Source organism: Paramormyrops kingsleyae, chromosome 18 (genome assembly GCF_048594095.1).
Source record: "Paramormyrops kingsleyae isolate MSU_618 chromosome 18, PKINGS_0.4, whole genome shotgun sequence".
NCBI lineage: Eukaryota > Metazoa > Chordata > Actinopteri > Osteoglossiformes > Mormyridae > Paramormyrops > Paramormyrops kingsleyae.
In genome coordinates, this window is record NC_132814.1 from 25,268,441 (window position 1) to 25,288,637 (window position 20,197).

The following is a 20,197-nucleotide window of genomic DNA, read 5'->3' on the forward strand; positions in this document are numbered from 1 at the left end:
TTTGCAATAGAATCGATTTTCCACCCCACCCCTAGTAATAACTGTACTACTAACTCTACAAAAACATGAGACAGAGAAATCTCGTGAAATGTACTTTGAACAGCTGACTGTGGGGGACAATGCACGCTCGTTATATTTTCTAATTGACATGTCTCTCACCAAGGTTACAAACATGTGAGATTTTTCAGGCCATTTCCAATGGAAAATTCGATTGGATTTGAACTCCCCTGCACCCCAACATCCAATCCAGCATTTTTTGATGCCATCGTCCTGGTGTCCCATCATTGCCATCTCTACTTAGGGCCGCACACTGTTGCTCCTGAAGATCTACCAACCTGCAGAGCTTAGCTTCAACATAACTGTTAAATTTAGCAGTTAATGATCTAGTTAATTTAATTTACAGTCAATTAGCAACACTACTAACTACGTTTTCAGTAGCTTATTAGTATTGCAGCTACTTTTAAAACACTGTAGTTTTCCCAGTGACTATTTTTTTTATAAATGGTGATGTAGCGTAGCAAAACACAACATAAATACTACAGGTTGTTGTGGACTTATGACCGGTGCGACTTATGACCGATCGATTTCACGACTGTTCCAAGACTGCAAATACGTAGCCACGGCCGCAGCGTGTCTAGCAGTGCGAGTTTATGACAGTGTCCGCCCCAACTGCAAGCACCCCACGAGACGCCCATTCATTCATCTCATGCTCAGGCTACTGTTCTCAGCACTCACAATACGGTACACATTCACATCACTTTGTGTAACAACAATGAACCAAGAAAATGGTAATAAGAAGGGTAACACTAGAACTGCCGGGGCCACCTTTAGTTTTTGCTAATGGGCTATTGCATTGGCATGCCGCTCACCTATCAAGAAAACACTGGGACAGTGAGTAATCCTCACAGCAGCAGTCACTGTCACCCCAAAAAAGCCGTAAAACCCGTAATACAGTCCTGCTTGTCTCACAAATTTTAGTGCTCATTGATTTAAATATCGGTTTCGATAATCCCACACGATAATAAAATAAACGCCTCACTTTAACATAAATACCAAAAGAACTGATCACTTTAATCGCTATTACAGTTGGATATGGGCAGTCATATTATATTGAAAAGATATAAAATGTGACACGTAATGTAGGCCAAGAAAAATATCTGAAAGGCAGGTTAGAACGGTCACAGACCACCTCCAGAGAGCTACAACAACATCTGGCTGCTGATGGTGACATTGTACATCGTTCCACAGTCCAGTACACTTTGCACTGGAACAGCTCGGTGGAAGGGTGATGTGCAAAAAGCCTTTTCACAGTATTCACCACAAGAAGTCGCATGAGGCATGCAAAAGTGCAACTGCACAAGCCAGAAAGGTTTTGGAAATAAAATACTGTGGTCAGATGAGACTAAGGTTCTGGTCACAACCAGAGGCGCTATGTACAGGGGCAGGGGGGGGGGGGGGGGGAACACACAGCATTCCGGGGGAAGAACTTGCTACCTACTGTAAAATTTGGTGGAGGGTCCGTCACGTTATGGGGCTGTGTGGCTACCGCAGGTACTGGAAGCCTTGTTAAAGTTGAAGGCCGCATGAATTCCTCCCAGTATCAGCAGATTCTTGACAAGAACGATCATGAGCCAGTCATGAAGTTGAAGTTACGCCAGGGTTGGATGTTTCCGCACGACAATAACCCAAAGCACCGTTCAAAATACCAAGGAATTCGTGCAGAGGCACAAGTACACTGTTCTAGATTGGCCATCCCAGTCCCCAGACCTGAACATCATTGAAAATGTATGGATTGATTTGATTCAGGCTGTCCACACTCAAACCAGACTGAACTGCAGACATTTTGAATGGACGAACGAGGCAAAATATTACCAGCCAGAATTCAGGGAGTGGCTATAGGATGCATCTACAGGCTGTTATTTCAGCAAGAGGCGGCTCTACTAAATATTAATGGGATTATTCCTTTGGGGCGCCCAAATTTATGCCCGTCTATTTTTGTTTAAATCCACATTTAGTTAGTTCTGTTGGTCCAATAAAAAATATTTCACTACTGAAATGTAGCTGTTTCCATAAGGTATAAAATATGTTTAAATGAAGTTGCTGCCTCAAAAGCTTAGCAATAGCACTGTATCCAACATTTTATAAAATACATAAGCTGTTTGAAACCTTTTCAGCTTCATGATCCAGGACAGAGCAGCCGCTCTGTTAGGAACATTACAGCTGTAATTGCCGAAGGGCTGAATACACCAAAGTACGTCTTGCTTGGTGGTTAATGGTGACATTCATCAGAAACAGAATCAGAATCGGAATCGCGTTTATTGGCCAAGTATGTGAGCATGTAAAACAGCAGTTCTAGTGCTAAAAAACACCAAACAATATGACTTAAAGAATTTTATTATTCAGTATACTATACATATGATTTTTGCATAAAAAAATAAAGGGCTGACTAACAACCAAATCGACTTATGACTGGCCAGTTGGAACAGATTGCGGTATTATGTTGATTTTTGTTTTATATTGTCCTTCTGACTAATACTTCAATAACCACCTGTATTATTTTTCTCTCTTCAGTATTTTCAGCTACCTGGTGTTTTTTTGCTTAAATACTGGGAATGGATGTTAAAGGGTTGAAAAACACTTTACGGCAAACCATTTCAGATGGATGTATAAGCCAATTTTAATTTAATTTTAATTTTCATTAAAATGCAAAGGGGCACTTTGGTTTTTTGTTGTAACACAACACAGCAATTGGGAAGTACTCAATTGTGAAGAACTCGCCTTACAACAAACAACTTTTTTTGAAAACTTATTGTGATTTGACATTACATTGTAAAAAATATATAGAATTTCATATTACTTTTAACATTGTGTTTCACATTTTTAAAATTAATTTGCTTTAAGTATATCCTAGAGCACAAATATCAAGTTTTAGCGCATTAGCGCTAATTAGCGCATGAAATAGTGTCGATGTAGTTGGCTCCTTTTTCTCTGTAGCTTGTATGTGTGGCTAACTACTGTTTTAAAACTGTAGCTTGGTTGTAGCTCACCGTTTAAAAGTAGCTTCTCCAACACTGGTTAAATGAGGGCTACACCTAAGCTCTGCAGGGTGGGAGGTCTCTGGGAGCAGGAAATATACAAAGCACATTCTCCTGGATGCATTTCCTGAATACACTTCCAGAGATCTACAAGAGGCTTTCTACATTCCTGCAGCAGATAATGAAAAAAAGAAAACTGTAAAAATGCTTTAGCCATTTTAAATTTAAAAAAAAGAAGAAAAAAAGAAAACTGAAATCATTTTGGTGCGGGCAACAGTTAAAAAAATAAAGAATCAGTTAATGCAGCTTGAAACAAAATTTTAGCAAAGTCATTGTGGCTAAAATGGCAAGGAGCAGTCATTTCTAAATAGAAATGACAATGACTAAGACTAAAACCTATTAATTAACACTTCTGTTCGTTAGACACCAGATTCTTGCAAGCTTTTCAAGTTGCAAGGTCTGTTGTATATAGACAGCTTGGTTTATGATGCTTTCAGAGTGTTTCATACGCCTGTTTAATTTTATAACCTCAGTTTTCTAATAATCACGTCTCCTACAGAAATACCATATCAAGGAAAGTTTCTGGAATTACTATTAAATGTTAAAAGTAGTAATGATGGGAAAAAACAGCTTCTAATGAGTGCATTCATATGAAAAACCTAACAAGTACACGGTATGGCAACAATTACCTATAATTCAGCAAGTACAAGCATAAATTTACATACATAAACTACATAATTCATATTTGAATGCATATGCATAGCTTATCAAGATACAGATGTTAAAGAAACTGCAGTACATTGAAACCCTGGAATTAAATTACATTTAAAGGGCCAACAGATGTATTAGGAGGCTGACTGCACTCAAACCAGGCAACAAGAGAGCAGTAAGGGCGCTTTTCCACCGCACCAGGTACCGTATTTTTGGTGCTTCGAAAAAGGTGTTGGGTTTTCCACTGGCATAAAATCTGGCACTGGCACTGAATGACATCACAATGTGAGATGGGGTATTTTGTACTGAATTTGAAAAATGTCTGTAGTATAATTTAGGGTTGGATGATACCAACTAATACCAACATTGCATGTCATACACATGCTATTCTTACATCGCTAGTCAGCTAGATTAAGATCAGGCTTTTTCTTATTTTCAATACTGTATGGACATTATAGCGCAGGAAGTTTAGCTAAAACATTTTTACTCTGTCCTAGAAAAAGAAAACCTAGCTGGCTTTGCAATTTTAATTATTCCTTTTATAGATTCTTGTATGTTTAAAAATCAGTTTGAAGTTTAACACTGCTGCTTCTGCATGAGCACTTTATGTGTTCGCCAAGACAATCATAATCATTTACATCCTTGCTGTTTAAATCACTCCTAGACAGGTTTGAGATATTTGTGAACTCCTTTTTTGTCTTATAAATACCCCAGTATTTATTACAACAAAATCACATTGCTAGGACTGAATGCATATAGTGTAATGTCCTAGAATATTAAAAATACTTATGAAGAAGAAAAAAATCATAGCATACATCAGGTGCTGGTACCTGAACGGAAGTCAATGGAAAAGGGAAAGTACTAAAAGCACGGTACTTGGTGCGGTGGAAAAGGCCCCTAAGAACCATTTGTTGCCACATTGAGAGAATATGCATCCACTGACAAGAAATGTCAGTTTAGACCTCAACAATTCTTAAATGTATTTAAAATTGTGTTTCTTTGTTTGTTTCCAGCTTTGGCCATAACTATTCAGTTTAACAAAATAACTCCAAAATAACAAAATAAGGCCTGGATGATACAGAACAAAACCTTAATCTCTGTACTTTTGGACACAATATATATCTTGGTATTTCTATGAAGTGGGCTAAATGTTCATTTGGGAGCCAAAGTCACAAGTGAGATATCACAAACCTTTTTATTAAAACACTGTGGTCAAAATGAAATACAAATATGGGGCTTCTAGCTAATGTTGGGCAGTATACCGGTTTATACCGAAAACTGTTTTTATTATTGTTATGATATGGATTTTTCTTATACCGCAATACCAGTTTAAATAGCCTACACAAAAGTGCCGTTTGGAAGTATTTTGCAGACGAGTATGGAAAGACCAAGGATGTGGATAAGCCTCTATGCAAACAGTGCTACAAAGTTGTGGTGACGAAGTCAAGTAGCACGTTAAACTTGGCGAAGCATCTTAAAGACCGACATCTCGGTCTGTATGAGAAATTTCGTGAGGTCAGCAACACTGAACTATTAAACACTTATCAAAAATGTTGGCCGGCGCACACCTTAACATTAGCCATTTATCTATAAGCAGTTAGCCAACAAACACGTTAGCTGTATGTTACCATTAAGGTAGTGGATAGGCACAATGGCTAATAATAAAATAAAGTTAATGTGGGAACAATGCAAAAATGTAAAACAAAAATCCTGTAAAATGTGGTAAACGCCTAGTCATACTTTAAAAAAAATACCGTCGTATACCGTGAAACCGATATAACCGATATTAATTTTTGGTCATACCGCCAAGCTCTACTTCCAACCATGTTTAAGATTATGCAACTACATACGCTCACTGGCCATTTTATTAGGTACATTTTGCTAATAGGTGCACCATGGTATAGATTGCATAGATTCAACAAGGTGCTTGAAATATTCCTCAGAGACTTTGGTCCATGTTGACATAACATTACGCAGTTGCTGCAGATTTATCAGTTGCACCTTCATGACGCGAATCTTCCGTCCTACCACATCCCATATGCACTCCATTGGATTGAGATCTGATGACTGTGGAGGCCGTCTGAGTACAGTGAACTCATCCTAATGTTCAAGAAACCAGTCAGAGATTAACTCTTTCACTGTCGCCGCCTAGTGGTTCGGACGCATACGTCCAAATTTTCAATAACAAAAAAAAATGACGTTCAATAAAAGAAACAAATGTATCAAATCAACCAAAAACGGCTTGCTACACTACAAAAAACCTTTCAGATAATATCTGTAGAAAGTTGCGCAATTTTTGTGCCATGGTTTTTTTGTAACAAGTAAAAATAAAATGACCATGGTAGCCATCTTTAAACGGGTCGAGTGTCAGGAAGTAAAATATAAGTGTTAATAAAATGAAAACTAAGCACTTCAAACTATTTCTTTCACGGCCAATACTTCATAAACCGTGACAGTATTAAGACAAAACACGCATTTTTCCATAAATATGACTGTAATGCTCTCAAATAGCTTGCTCACTCATCGCGGAAAAATGTCACTCGGCATTCTGTACATTCGTGCAATGTTTTTTTATCTTCGAAGTTTTAGAAGAAAACCAATGAATAAAATGACAAAGTTACCCTCGTTTGAAAGCTTGATCTCTTATGTACATAAATCAATCACTGTAATACTTCATTGTCAAGTATTTTTTCAGATATATGCTCTGCTTCCCTGCTAGCACATTATTTTTTACGCACTGAACCTTTGCCCATGGTTATGTTTCACCATAATAAACTTTTTACATGAACATCAAATTACAGTGTCATTTGCTTCATCCAATAGAGGTGTGTCTAAGGTTTGCAAAATGGTATGGGATGTGCTGATTGGGCATTGTTTTTCGCGCTGGGGACATGAATGCGCAACTTATTCTCTACAGGTGCAGTATTTGTGGGAGTGTCTCGAGTACGCATTGCGCACGTAGTCTCCGTGAGTTTACCCAATTATTTTCGGACAACAACTTTTTTGACTGAAGAAAAATGGCTCGGATGACTTTCACTGTTGAGAAAGCACAGAAGATGATTTTGAAGAGTGGTTCGGGGGAAGAAAGTGTCGCTTTTATCCATTGATTCGATGGAGGAGGACACTTTTTTGCGCGGAGAGGATGCAACGCTCGACATAAGTACATTTATTTACAGTTTACATTTTACTCTTTTATTCTATAGATTTTTATAATTCCGTGATTCAGCAAATTACAATTAACATTTGCTTTGGTAACACTTGTATTGTGGTACATTGGGAAAAGTTCCGCATCGCCTTTGTCAAGCTTTGAAGTGTGCAAAGTAATGCAGCGCTTTTGGCTTTCACTTGGGCAAAGTTACGCGGGGCTTTGTTTGGGCAAAGTTATGCGGGGCACTTGTCGGCCTTGTTTGAGCAAAGTTATGTACAGTACTTGTCGGCTTTGTTTGGGCAACATTATGTACGGTACTTGTCGGCTTTGTTTGGGCAAAGTTATGCGGGGCACTTGTCGGCTTTGTTTGGGCAAAGTTATGCGGGGCACTTGTCGGGCTTTGTTTGGGCACAGTTATGCGGGGCACTTGTCGGGCTTTGTTTGGGCACAGTTATGCGGGGCACTTGTGGGGCTTTGTTTGGGCACAGTTATGCAGGGTTAGGGTTAGAAACAAAATGTTTCTTATGACCCATAAGTGGTAATGCATTTAGAAAGAAAGACGCTATCCCAAAACACTGCTAGTTACACTGCGGCCATTTTGGATAGGTTTTGGATAGGTTTGGCACAAGTCGTGTGAATAAAATATAGATTTTCCTACAAATGTGTGGTGATGTTGTGTGACAAAATGTTACTTATGACCCATAAGTGGTAATGCATTTCGAAAGAAACACGCTACCCCAAAAAACACTGCTAGTTACACTGTGGCCAGTTTGGATAGGTTTTGGATAGGTTTGGCACAAGTCGTGTGAATAAAATATAGATTTTCCTACAAATGTGTGGTGATGATGTGTGACAAATTGTTACTTATGACCTATAAGTGGTAATGCATTTAGAAAGAAAGTTGCTACCCCAAAAAACACTGCTAGTTACACTATTGCCATTTTGGATAGGTTTCAGATTAGTTTAGGTTAGGTTTTGGATAGGAAAGGCTCCCAGTTGCACCATTTGCTCTTTCCTCCGTAAAACCTGTTGGGCTGCATCAAATGATATGAAATTGGGCACACATGTAGAAAACAAGTTTGGGAACCAGATTTTTAAATGGACCTATTCCATCATGTAGTTTTTGAAATATTTACAAAAATCCAAGACACAAAGACAGATTTTGTATTTTTCCAGCTGTTTTTGTTATATTCGCATGTCCATAAATTATACACAGGTTATTCATTTCGTTATTGAACTTCCTACAATCAATTGTAAAGGGGTCAACTTTGATTTTAGGTATCAGGCATGTGTCTGTGACTTTTATATCTGAAGTTATAAGGTAATTATTCCAAAGAGGGAAGAAATGCCCCCCCATGCAAGGGGCCCCTGGTTCACTCCATAGGGTTAAATGAGCTTTGTGACATGGGGCGTTATCCTGCTGGAAGCAGCCATTACAAGCTGGGTACTCTGTGGTCATAAAGGGATGGACATGGTCAGCAACAATACTCAGGTAGGCTGTGGCATTCAAACAATACTCAGGTAGGCTGTGGCATTCAAACAATACTCAGGTAGGCTGTGGCTTTTAAATAATGCTCATTTGGTACTTAGGGGCCTAAGCAAATATCCCACACCATTATACCACCAGCAGCAGCCTGAACAGTTGATAAGGGGCAGGAAAGACTCACGCTTTCATGTTGTTTATACCAAAATTCAGACCCCACCATCTGAATGTCGCAGCAAAAACACTCATCTCACCAAGCATGTTTTTCCAGTCTTCCATTATCCAATGTTGGTGAACCCGTGCCCACTGTAGCCTCAGATTCCGGTTCTTAGCTAACAGGAGTGGCATCTGGTGTGATCTACAGCTGCTGTAGCCCACACCGCTACTGCTCTCAGTCTCAACACCGGGTCGCCGCAGGGCTGTGTGCTCAGCCCGCTCCTTTACACCCTCTACACACATGACTGTGTCCCCACACACCTCAACAACAAGATCATTAAGTTTGCAGATGATACGACGGTGATCGGACTCGTCTCGGGCAAGGAGAGTGAGCTGGCATACAGGGACGAGGTGGAGCGGCTGTCAGAGCGGTGCGGAGTCAACAACCTGCTTCTCAACACCACAAAAACAAAGGAGCCGGTTATTGATTTCAGAAAAAATAAAACTGACATTCAGCCACTCACCATCGCCGGGGCACATGTGAAGAGGGTCCCGGTGTTCAGGTTCCTGGGTTTTGAATTGGAGGATGACCTGACCTGGAGTGCTAACACTAAGAGAATCCTCAGAAAGAACCGTCTCCCCAAAAATCTGCTCCTAGCCTTCTACCACTGTTCTAGCGAGAGTGTACTTACGTACGGACTCTGCGTGCGGTACGGCAGCTGCACTTCCTCAGATATGAAAGCTCTTCACAGGGTCATCAGGGCAGCAGAGAAAACAACTGGCTGCCCTCTCCCAACCCTAGAACAAAGCTACACCCCCCGATGCCGGAAGAAAGCTATGGACATTTAACGTGATTCATCACATCCCGGTCACTGTCTCTTTCAGCTTTTGCCATCAGGCAAGAGATACAGAACAATGGAAATCAGAACAAATCGCCAAAAAAAAAAAAACCAGTCGTCTTTATCCAAAAGCAATCCAATCAGTCTGGGCATTCTTCTCTGACCCCTGCCATTAACAAGGCATTTTCATCCAGAAAACCACTGCTCGCTGGTTGTTCTCTGTAAACCCTAGAGATGGGTTGTGTATGACAATCCCAATAACCATGCCACATTCAGCCACTTAAATCACCTTTCTTTCATTATGGTGTTTGATGTGAACATTAACTGAAGCTTCTGACCTGTATCTGCATGATTTTAGACATGCTGCTTTGCTGCTGACATATAATTGGCCCATTAGATATTTTCATCAACAAGCAGTTGAACAGGTATACCAAATAAGGTGGTTAGTGCATGTATATTCAATATAGACATTTGTTTATTCATAACAGAAGTCTCAAAATAAAGACAAAAGATGCTCTTGGAACAACAATAATGGCTTTCTGGACACTCCGATCACCCCATCTGAAATCATTGAACCCTTACACCTCCCACACCCCCCAACCTGTACAGTCCCTAACCCCCCCCCCACACTCTGCCACCACTCCAAAAAATCTTTATTAAAAGTCCAACTTTGAGAGACTTGTCTCAGTGTAATTGGTTGACCAAATTTGCATCCATTTTCCTGTGTCACCACTAAATGACATGGTTTCAGTATGGATGCAATTTGCCTCAAAATGAAATACAGACTTACCAACCTTGAAGAAATTTTCAGCTCACATACATGTGTGCGACTAAAATCAGACATAACACATAGTATATTTTGGATAGTCAACTCATTAACCATCTACAGTATAATGTTTACACACTGATCATATTAGTCACTGACGCACTGTTTAATTAAAACTATTCATTCGTCCATCACCTGCCACTTTTCTGGGGCCGGGTGGTGGGGGCAGCAGTCTACACAGGGATGCCTAGACCTCCCTCTCCCCAGCCACCTTCTCCAGCTCCTCTGGGGAAATACCAAAATGTTCCCAAGCCAGCTGAGAAATATAATCTCTCCAGATCTGTCCTGGATGTGTCCCGGGGTCTGCTCCCAGTTGAGCATGCCCAAAACACCTCCCCATGGAACGTCCAGGAGGCATCCCAAACCACCTGAAGTGATTCCTTTAGATGCAGAGGAGCAGTGGCTCTACTATGAGCTCCTCCTGAATGTTCAGGTTCCTCACCCTATCTCAAAGGCTGAGCCCAGACACTCAGCGAAGGAACCCCATTTCTGCCACTTGTATCCGCAATCTCATTGTTTTGGTCACTACTCAAAGCTAGTGAGGGTACGAACACAAATTGACAGGTAAACAATAGCTTTGCCTTCCGGCTCAGTTAACTCTTCACCACAACATAATGGTACAGTTAAGGGTGTGTGTATCAATATTATTCCGTGAGTGATTAAAATGCCTCGATGGTCTCTGCCTTGACGGCGAGATTGTTAGTATCATGATTCAGTGCACATTCCATCAGTTGCAGTTCTATGGCTCGTACATCCATCGAAAGTTGATTTGTCAGCAAATCCATTTTGACACACCAATAAACCGGTAACAGCAAACAGTAGGTAGTGCTCTGGAATTCTTCCTCTCACCCTTTCACACCCACGTCCAAACATGCAAAGCACAACATGCAACACATTGCCTACTTGCATGGATGTCATGGAGGAGTTGGTCCCTATAAAGAAGGTAATATGGAACTCATTTGATTTTTCCAAAACCGATAAGCCACAAATAAGTTATTTGCAAAATTTGGAAAGATAAGGTTTGCATGTCAGACCGCAACACAGCAAACCTTCTTATCCACCTCAAAAGAAAACACTTGAAAGAGCATGCTTATCAAGTTTTTAATTTTCAAATTCACTGGGGTAACTGCAAATCGCCTGCATGCTTCAGTGCATGCTTCAGGTCACAGCTCAATGAAGCCAACAGGACTACATCACTTGCAAAAAGTAAGGACCTGAGATCACCGAAAGTTCTGAACAGAATTGGTGACAGAGTAGCCCAGCTGGAGTCCAACACCCACTGGGAACAACCCTGACTTTCAGCTGGCAATACGGACTACACTCTTGCTCTGGTTATACAGGGACTTAATGGCCCGTAAAAACGGACCCTGTGCACCGTACTCAGCAGCATCCCCCATGGGACCAAGGGATATGGTCGTACGCCTTTTCCAAGTCCACAAAACACGTGTCGACTAGATACACAAACCCTCCAGTATCACTGTGATGGTGAAGAGCTAGTCCAGAGTAGAATAGTCAAACCCTTCTCTTCTTGGTTCCAAAGCCCAAATCATGTGTTGAGGTGAGCCTGACTATATCTTGGCAGTATCTCTGAACCAGCTCAGGCTCCTTTCCCAGCAGAAAGGTCACATTCTATATTCCTAAACCCACATTCAGTAGCCGACAGTCGGCCCTCTGAGGCCCCTGCCTTTGTCCGCCCCCTGATCTACATAAGTAGTATCCCTATGGATCCCCTGCAGGTGGTGGCCTCACAGGAGGGCAGACCCATGTTCCTCCTTCTGGCTATGCCTAGTCAGGCCCCATGGGCAGAGGCTCAGCCACCCACACCGACAGGCCTGGCTCCAGGGTGGGGCCCCACTCTCCCCAGTATGGGCAGGGTCACATGATCATTACTGTTAATCACATGGGGGTCAATGTGAATCACACTTAGTCTGCCTATTTGATCATATAAAATACTGCTATAGGAGACAAAATTTTAATGTTGGTCAGGCCCTTGTAAAATTACTGACCCAAAATAACCAGAGAAACATTTCTGAATAGGTAGTGAATTGGGTATTCAAGTTCACATTCCCATTTACCTGTAGAAGCAATACATTTGAAATCCTTGGGATAAGGTCCAAACAAATTATGACAATAACCAGAAATGATCAGAAACAAACCATAGAGAAAATGGAGATAGGAAGTACACCATTGATATGGATGAGCCCTGCCTAATGCACCTCACATCCTGGGACAGGCTGCCTGTGGCAAGCAAGAGAATTACACACAATAAATAAAAAAAATATGGAGAACAGCATTCAGACAGATATATAAATAGGAAAATGTTATTTAATAACAGAGTTTCAATATCAGTCTAATGAAGAGTATAGAGCTGCCATGATTAGTCGATTAAAATAGATTTTTTTTTAAAAAGAACTGATTACAATCTGCCTTGTCAATTACTGTCAATATGACAGAAGGAATATAAAGCATAGCAAATCTGAGTCCAAATAAGGAGTCTCAGTTTGAAAGCACTTCACATTAAAAGTAAAAGAAAATGCAAACAGAAAACTTTCTAGATTGAGGGACTCACCTAGGTTAGCCATAGATAACTATAAGCTGCAGTAAGTGCCCTTCAATCTCTTGGAGTAGCCTTTATCATTATTTTGCTTTAAATAATTTTGTTCAATTTACTTTCTAGGATTACTATATCATAAGTTAATTGCTGCTGAAGTGAAGGTTAGGCCCATCGCTCATTTGCATCTTACATAATACGATACATAACCAAAACATTCATTTATTTTTGTAAAGACACTGTGTAGGGCCACACAATACAGGAAAAAAATTACACAGATATTAGAAATTTTTCGATAAATACTGCAATATTTATAAAACAAAAAAGGAGTTTAAAATTTACCCTTAACTATAGCCAAATATAACTTGCTACTATCTACTAATAAAGTCTGTCAACTAAGTTTGTGATGTTGCTGCAAGTTGTACCAATAGACCCAAAGCAGCATCAATAAATCACTTTTCTTTTACTCAATACCGTTTTTAGTCCAAAATATTTCCACACAGAGGAAGACAAATGTCTAATGACCAGTTAATGATCAATTGCCTCTCTCCTCCCTATCATTTGTTAAATTTCTTACAAACGCATTGTACTGCGAATGAGTGAGTCAAACAGCAAGAATGTGAATGATTATGACTGGCTGAAAGCCCTCATGCACAGCTCACGTGCCGCATAACGACAGTCTGGCCAATGACGGACCACATATACGATGGTTGTCCCATAAGATTATAATGGAGCAGAAAAATCCCTATGTCCTAGCAATGCTGTAGGGCAACACAAATTACCTTTGTGATTCACTGAACACAGACCTCTTTCATTAATAGTAGTTCAGTCCAAATTGTCATCTTGGTAATAATGCCATATCTGTAATGGTACACCCCTTTTATGTAAGGTGGAAACATTTACCCTCTAAAAATGAAGCTTGAATGGAGTTTTTCCAGCTCTTCAGTAGGCGCAGAGCAGTACAACACTACCAAGTACGCCAATCTGTAAACTAAAGTTTGGCATTTCAGGTCCAGAAGATACAAATGCAGACCAAGATTATGCTCAACTGGTAGGTAGAAACAATCTTGCTCTGGATTTGTAGCTTCTAGACCTGAAATGTCCATCACTGGTTACAGTATAGTTGAGTGGAAAATTTGTTTTTGTCCAGCTCCTCGTTACCGGTTACGTTTTTAAACATCTGCTTTAAAGGCCAAAGATGCTGTTTTCAGAGCCACCTTCCGCCAGTCAGTGGCTAACGTAATGAAATTAGCTTTAGCTTAGATAGGATAGTAACAGAACATGCTATATGTGAGAAAGCAAATCGCACGACCTATATGATCAATACAAGTAAAATTCTGGATAAAATATCGAGGTAAGATCGATCTTGGAATTTTGTGATTTGATACTGAATCATCAAAACAATATCGCAATAAAAATCTATTTCCCCCCCCATCCCTATTTTATGCCAGATCCTCTGGTTTCCTCCCACAGTCCAACATTCAACTTAAGTGAACTGACATGCCTAAATTAACTATGTGTGAATGAGTTAAACACCCTGCCCTCACACATCACATCAAATAAATGATTACTCATATAATTGTCAAAGTAATTGGTAGATTACTTGATTATTACTATAATTGATAGCCACAGCCAGAGAAGAATACATTTCGAATTTCAATCATATTGAATTATACTAGGTGTGCAACAAAAAAACAATTTGAATCAATAATCCAGTACAGGTACCTACGTTATGGCCACTTCAATTCAAAACCCCCAATGCAGCTCAAATTCAGATGGAAATTGTCTGAAAACTACAGTGACAAAACACCCATAACATACATGATTATTACTTCAAAATACTGTAAAGGGTTTTCATGTAAAGATCAGTTAACTAAAGTTTTGCATGGTTTTTGCAGTGCAAAATAAATTCAGTAAAAGAAATACTTACATTGCTGACTTGAAACCCACAGAATCATCTCACTTGTGTTTTTTGTACTGAATCATCATGAAGGGAGAGACACCCCTTGTTTATACCTATGATATGGGCTGTGCAAAATGACCAAAAATTCATATCCCGATGACGATATATATCACAAAATAGTACATTTTCGGTAAATTTAATGAACTAATAGCTTATACAATACTGTGCAAAAGTCAAAGGCAGCCAAAGAAAATGATCTAATTTCCAGCAACCATACAACACATCCATGTATTTTTTTGACTCAACTACTAACACACCTTGCATAGCCAGTCAATATCTCATTGACTTTAAACTAATTAAGTAATTAAGTGAGCTGGTGGTGAAATGTAATATATACATGGAATGGCTGGGGTGCCCCTCAGGAGCGGTTAGGGAACTGGAACGGTGTTCATCTAGCCATCAAGCCCACAAGATATCAGTCATTTTTTGTTGAAATGAATAAATTTTTACTAGTTTTTATTACTCTTAATTTGTATATGTTCTAATGTTAAACTGTATTTTTTATTCTTACCAAATATGCACGTACTACCCAGATAAATAGCTTTTAAAAAAAAAATCTTTCGACTGCCTAAGACTTTTATACAGTACAGTATATTATGAAAACACGAAAAGGACCATTTCTTATTTGCATTTTAATTATATACTCAATTATATACTCAATGGTACTCATTCATTTGTGATTATTTTTCTCCTTTTATTTACAACTTCTGGGCAAATGATTAACTACGAATGTAAAAAAAAAAAAAAAAAAAAAAAGTAGTATAAAACACTTTTCAAAAACAAATTACAGGACCAAAAAAAATATTGCTATATAAAGTCCCAAATGTAACACATTGTAATTTCAAGTTTCAACTGTAGCAGCAATAAGGCTCACAACTTAAATATATTAAATATAACAAGAAAACAAACATGCCTACAAGTCTGAATTACAGCATTATATGTAAACAACTAAAATATAAAAAAAGTGAATAAACACTTTAACCAAAAACACAGAACATAAGTATTTTTTCCCACAAAATGACTCTTCAATTCATTAAATGTATTTTGTCCACAAATAGATTTAGTTGATGAATGAAATGACTTTTTATTCATGAAAGCAGATACATTCAGCCTTCTGTCCTCAAAATGCAAGGTACTGATAACACCTCTGTGCAAAAAACTGAAAGGTTAATTTTGATTTCTGTGCATGAATGAAAAGTGAAGCCTTTATGCTTTCGTGAACAAAATGTAATTGGAGTTTGTCTTCGCATGGACAAAAAACAGCAAGACTTTACTTGATTGTCAATATCAAAATAATCTTTTTTGTGGCACTGAATGTATTTTGACAATGCGCACCATATAATTATACAACCAGCCTAGCTTATGTCTGTACACTGTTGTAGTGGTCTGGGTGATGCTATCATATGAAAAGATAATTGCTATTTTCTTAAAAATGAAAGCAGCACAAATCCTAATATTTGCAGCACAATACAGCACAAATGCAGCACTAAAACACTGGATTTGTGCCGATTGTAGTGGGGTCAGCTTCACGGAGCTTAACTAGCAACTCTTATTTCAGCCTTCTTCTACACCTGCAGGTGTAGCTAATAACTATACCTCATATTTGTGGATTTCTTATGCAAATCAGCCTTGGTACAAATTGGACAAAAATGCACAAATAAGTGGGAAGTCACAAATGTAACATGATACACATATAGACAGGAAGTGATCCACAAATGTCCCTTTTCATGTGTACAAATTGCTCCATATTTTTATGTATATGATTTTACACAACACAAATAAAAATATACGGGTAGAAATATTTTTGTGATTTGTTTCTACAGATCAGCTGCAGTACGAATTGGAGAAAAATCTACAAATAAATATCAAGGGAAGTCACAAATACAATGTGAACCACAAACAGACAGGACGTGATCCACAAATGTGCAAAACACGTTTCATGTGTACAAATCTCTCTGTATTTTTGTGGATATGATTTTACAAAACACTCATTAAAAAAATACATATTTGTGGATTGTTAAATATTTGTGGATTGTCTTCTGTGCGTTACAAATAATAAAGTCCAATAAAAGCTTAAACACACATGTGGAGGTGTGTAATATCGCAAATCATGATCAAAATGGTGAAAAATTACAGCCGAAAACAGTGTATTTTGCGACACCACAAAATAAACGACAGAACGTAATATGAAACAATAGATGTTTTTATTTCGTCATCCGACATATACCGGTATATCGATATAAATCAATATAAATCAACATATCACACATCCCTACAAAGGAGTTTTTTTTTTTAAAGCTGTATGGCAATTTTTTTTAATGTAAATTCAGCAACTCCTTCCATGTTAAACTCAAGTTTCAATGTTTGAGGTACTTATTTTAAAAATCCACCATAGAACCATTAAAATGATTAGAGTGCAACGCACAGTGTTATTTTGGCAGGCTATTTTAAAAAAACAAAAGGATGCCAAACCATGACCACCAAAATGAACTCAGGGTAACCTTGCTTTTAACAGTAAGGGTGTAACAATGCACCATGGCACAATATTTATGATGAATCAAATACATAACTATATGCATTGTAGGGGTGTAAGAATGCACCGTGATACAATATTAATTACTAATGTTAACATAAGAGGCTGCAATAGGTATGACGTCAATTTTACTTTGAGACCAATTTTGAATTTTGCACTGGAGTTTGGAGACTAAGGAAAAATCTACATGGAAAAAAATAAATGGATTGACAACAGGAATGAAAAAGAACTGATCTGTTTTCAGTCATATTATGTTGAATATACTAGGAGTGTATCGAGCCTTGAACCCCAAATCATCAATTGAACGAAATTATGAGAAGACTATCGGTACACCCCTATTTAACATCTGGGCACATCTGACCCGCACGCACTCACTCATTCTTTCAAGTGAAACTTTCAGTGACGTTTTCAGTGAATTTTGGTACAACATGCTGGAGTAGCTGCAGCCTTGGCCTAAAAATCTCATAATCAGGCATGAAATGTAAACTGTGCATCTGTTGCATTTCCACAGCCTAAAATGAATTCTGCCAGTGCAGCTTAGTCACTAACCAGCTGGTTAATTTTCCCAACTAAAAGTAAAGAACTAAAATCCCATGGACCACCTTCCACTAATCAGTATACCTGATTTATTAAACATGTGATTTTGGCTCCATATCCTTTATCTGGCAAATCACCACAATAACATTGTCATTCTTTTATTATTCCAAAATAATGTAAAAAAATTCACCACAGGCATCCACATCAGTGCATATTGTAGCCATCCTGCAATTCAGAAGCATTGCTCTTAAATGTAAAAGTGCAAATAGGAACTTACAACTGAAAGCAGAACCACACAATCAGTTCTAAAGTTTGACACGAGATACACATAAGGTTATATTTTTAAAAAAAGGGCACCGAGAAAACTCATGCTAGGAGGACACTATACATTACAAATCAGTGACAACTGATAAAGCTTTTGTCTTTACTTCAAAATAATTACAACTATATATCCGGAAAAAGGCATCATGTATCGTTTAAGCACTAAGACACAGGTTGAAGTAATACAGTACACAATTAGCCTTTTTTTCCACCCACAAACACAATATTTCTCCCCCATCATACTAAAGAGGGTTTTTTTTTTTCACAAAATCTTTTCACCATCCATTTTCCTCCATTTTAAATTTCATAACAAACGTTGTTGGTATAGCCAGTGTATCGGGCTAAAAGCAGTATCATAAGTTTCAAAGACAGTGGAAGGAAAGTTCACTTTTCCAAGGATTGTCTTCATTGTATGTATGAATTCAGGGCTGGTGACTACTGCATAATGGTTAGTGTAAATCGTATGGCCTGTAATTGCTGTTGACCACAGATTAATTCATTTAAATAAGAAAAATTTACAGCACTGAATTTTCATTATAAATAACTGGAAATTTTCTGCCAGATGGGTTATAGATTATAGGAGACTGAATATTTTTATAATTTGCAAGCATGGTGACTATGTATTTTGACTAAATGAAAACAGTTATTACAGCAAAATAATATGACTGGAGTAATATTCAAATAATATGAATTAAATTACACAACTCCAATAACAATGCCAGTTTACAGAAGTCCATCCATCTTACAACCACTTGTCCTAATCATGCTTGCAAAGCAGCCTGGAGCTTAAATGCCAGTCAACACAGGGCACAAGGCTGGGGTAAACCATAGACTGGATGCCGGTGAATTGTACGGCACATTCAGACACCAAGTTTACAGAAATCTATTTATTGAAATACTGACCTAAAGACAATTAGCTGATCAAACAGTCTGTACAATCAAGGCAACAAAACAGGGACCTTTCAACCCCCTAAGTTCCCATAGTGAAGCATCCTAATTTTTCATACCCAGCTCTTGATTTATGCGGTCATGCCAAATACGTAGGATTACAAGAGCTAAAATAGTATACAACTAATATCATACACAATACATTACGGACAATTCACGACACTGGTCATTGATTCTGTTATACTGACGCATTTAATCGGAACCGTCGCGACCACATGTACACGGACAGATCACAGCTAGGCTGCCGTCGTGCCTATTAGCCCAAACCACACTGAAGTATCATGTTAAACTATCCAACGATCGTGATTAAAACTACTAGCAATGCAAACCTCGCCAAATACTACTCGACTTATTTAGCATTTTCCATCGCCGATTATATTAATACCGGACAAAAGTCGATGTCACCAATTTTTTTCCCCCAATCGTGCTAGAAGAAACGAGCTATTGGGTGGGTGAGCTTCGACCCTCACCCCCAGACAGAGCTGAAGCGGCCGGCTACGGCACCATTCAGCCACCATACCATCCAAGCGGGGCAACCTCACCACTCACCTATGTGGGTGTCCTGTCCGTGGGGCCCGGGCACTTGCACGCTGATCTGCCTTTCGGGCTGAGGAATACATCGAAGGCAGAAAGAGTGGAGGCACGGGAGGAGTTTGGGTTCACAGTCGCGATTCTGAAGACTTTGTTTACAGACGGCACACGTATCTAGAAGGTTTACTGGAGTGTTGGGGGGCGCTGCTAGAGCTTGTGGAGAGGGCGACATCTCTGTAGTAGGAGCTGGCGAGATCCCGGCAGTACCAGCGGTCTCTCCTGTAGCCGGGGGCTCATTAGTTTCAGCATTAGCGGTCCCCGCTGGACTGCTGCTACTACTGCCATCCCCTCCTGCCCCTGCGCTGCCGCTGCCGCTGCCTTCGCCGCCTGCGCTAGTGGGTGTCGGCACCTGAGACGTATTCCCCTGCGAATGTCCATCCTCTTCGTCCTTCGTATTTGGTTCTATAACTATGACTGCATCCTGCTCTTTCGCCGAGGAGTCTCCACTGTCTTCTTTCTGTGGTGCTGGCTCCATGGCAGCGGGACTCTCTATATCCTCTACGCCTTTGTTATCCGCCATCTTCCTTCCTCTTTGAACCGTTTGACGCTCCACGT

General features: G+C 39.3%; 1 protein-coding gene across 3 annotated transcripts in view; it reads right to left on the reverse strand.

Moving 5' to 3' along the window:
• The window catches only part of trim33 (tripartite motif containing 33), a 55,037-nt gene extending 34,840 nt beyond the window's left edge, over positions 1–20,197 (reverse strand). For all 3 annotated transcript variants that reach the window (XM_023831392.2, XM_072702280.1, XM_023831391.2), the window contains exon 1: positions 19,601–20,197. In XM_023831392.2, coding sequence (XP_023687160.1) covers positions 19,601–20,162 — 562 coding nt within the window. In that variant the 5' untranslated portion in view covers positions 20,163–20,197. The remainder of the gene's footprint in view (positions 1–19,600) is intronic.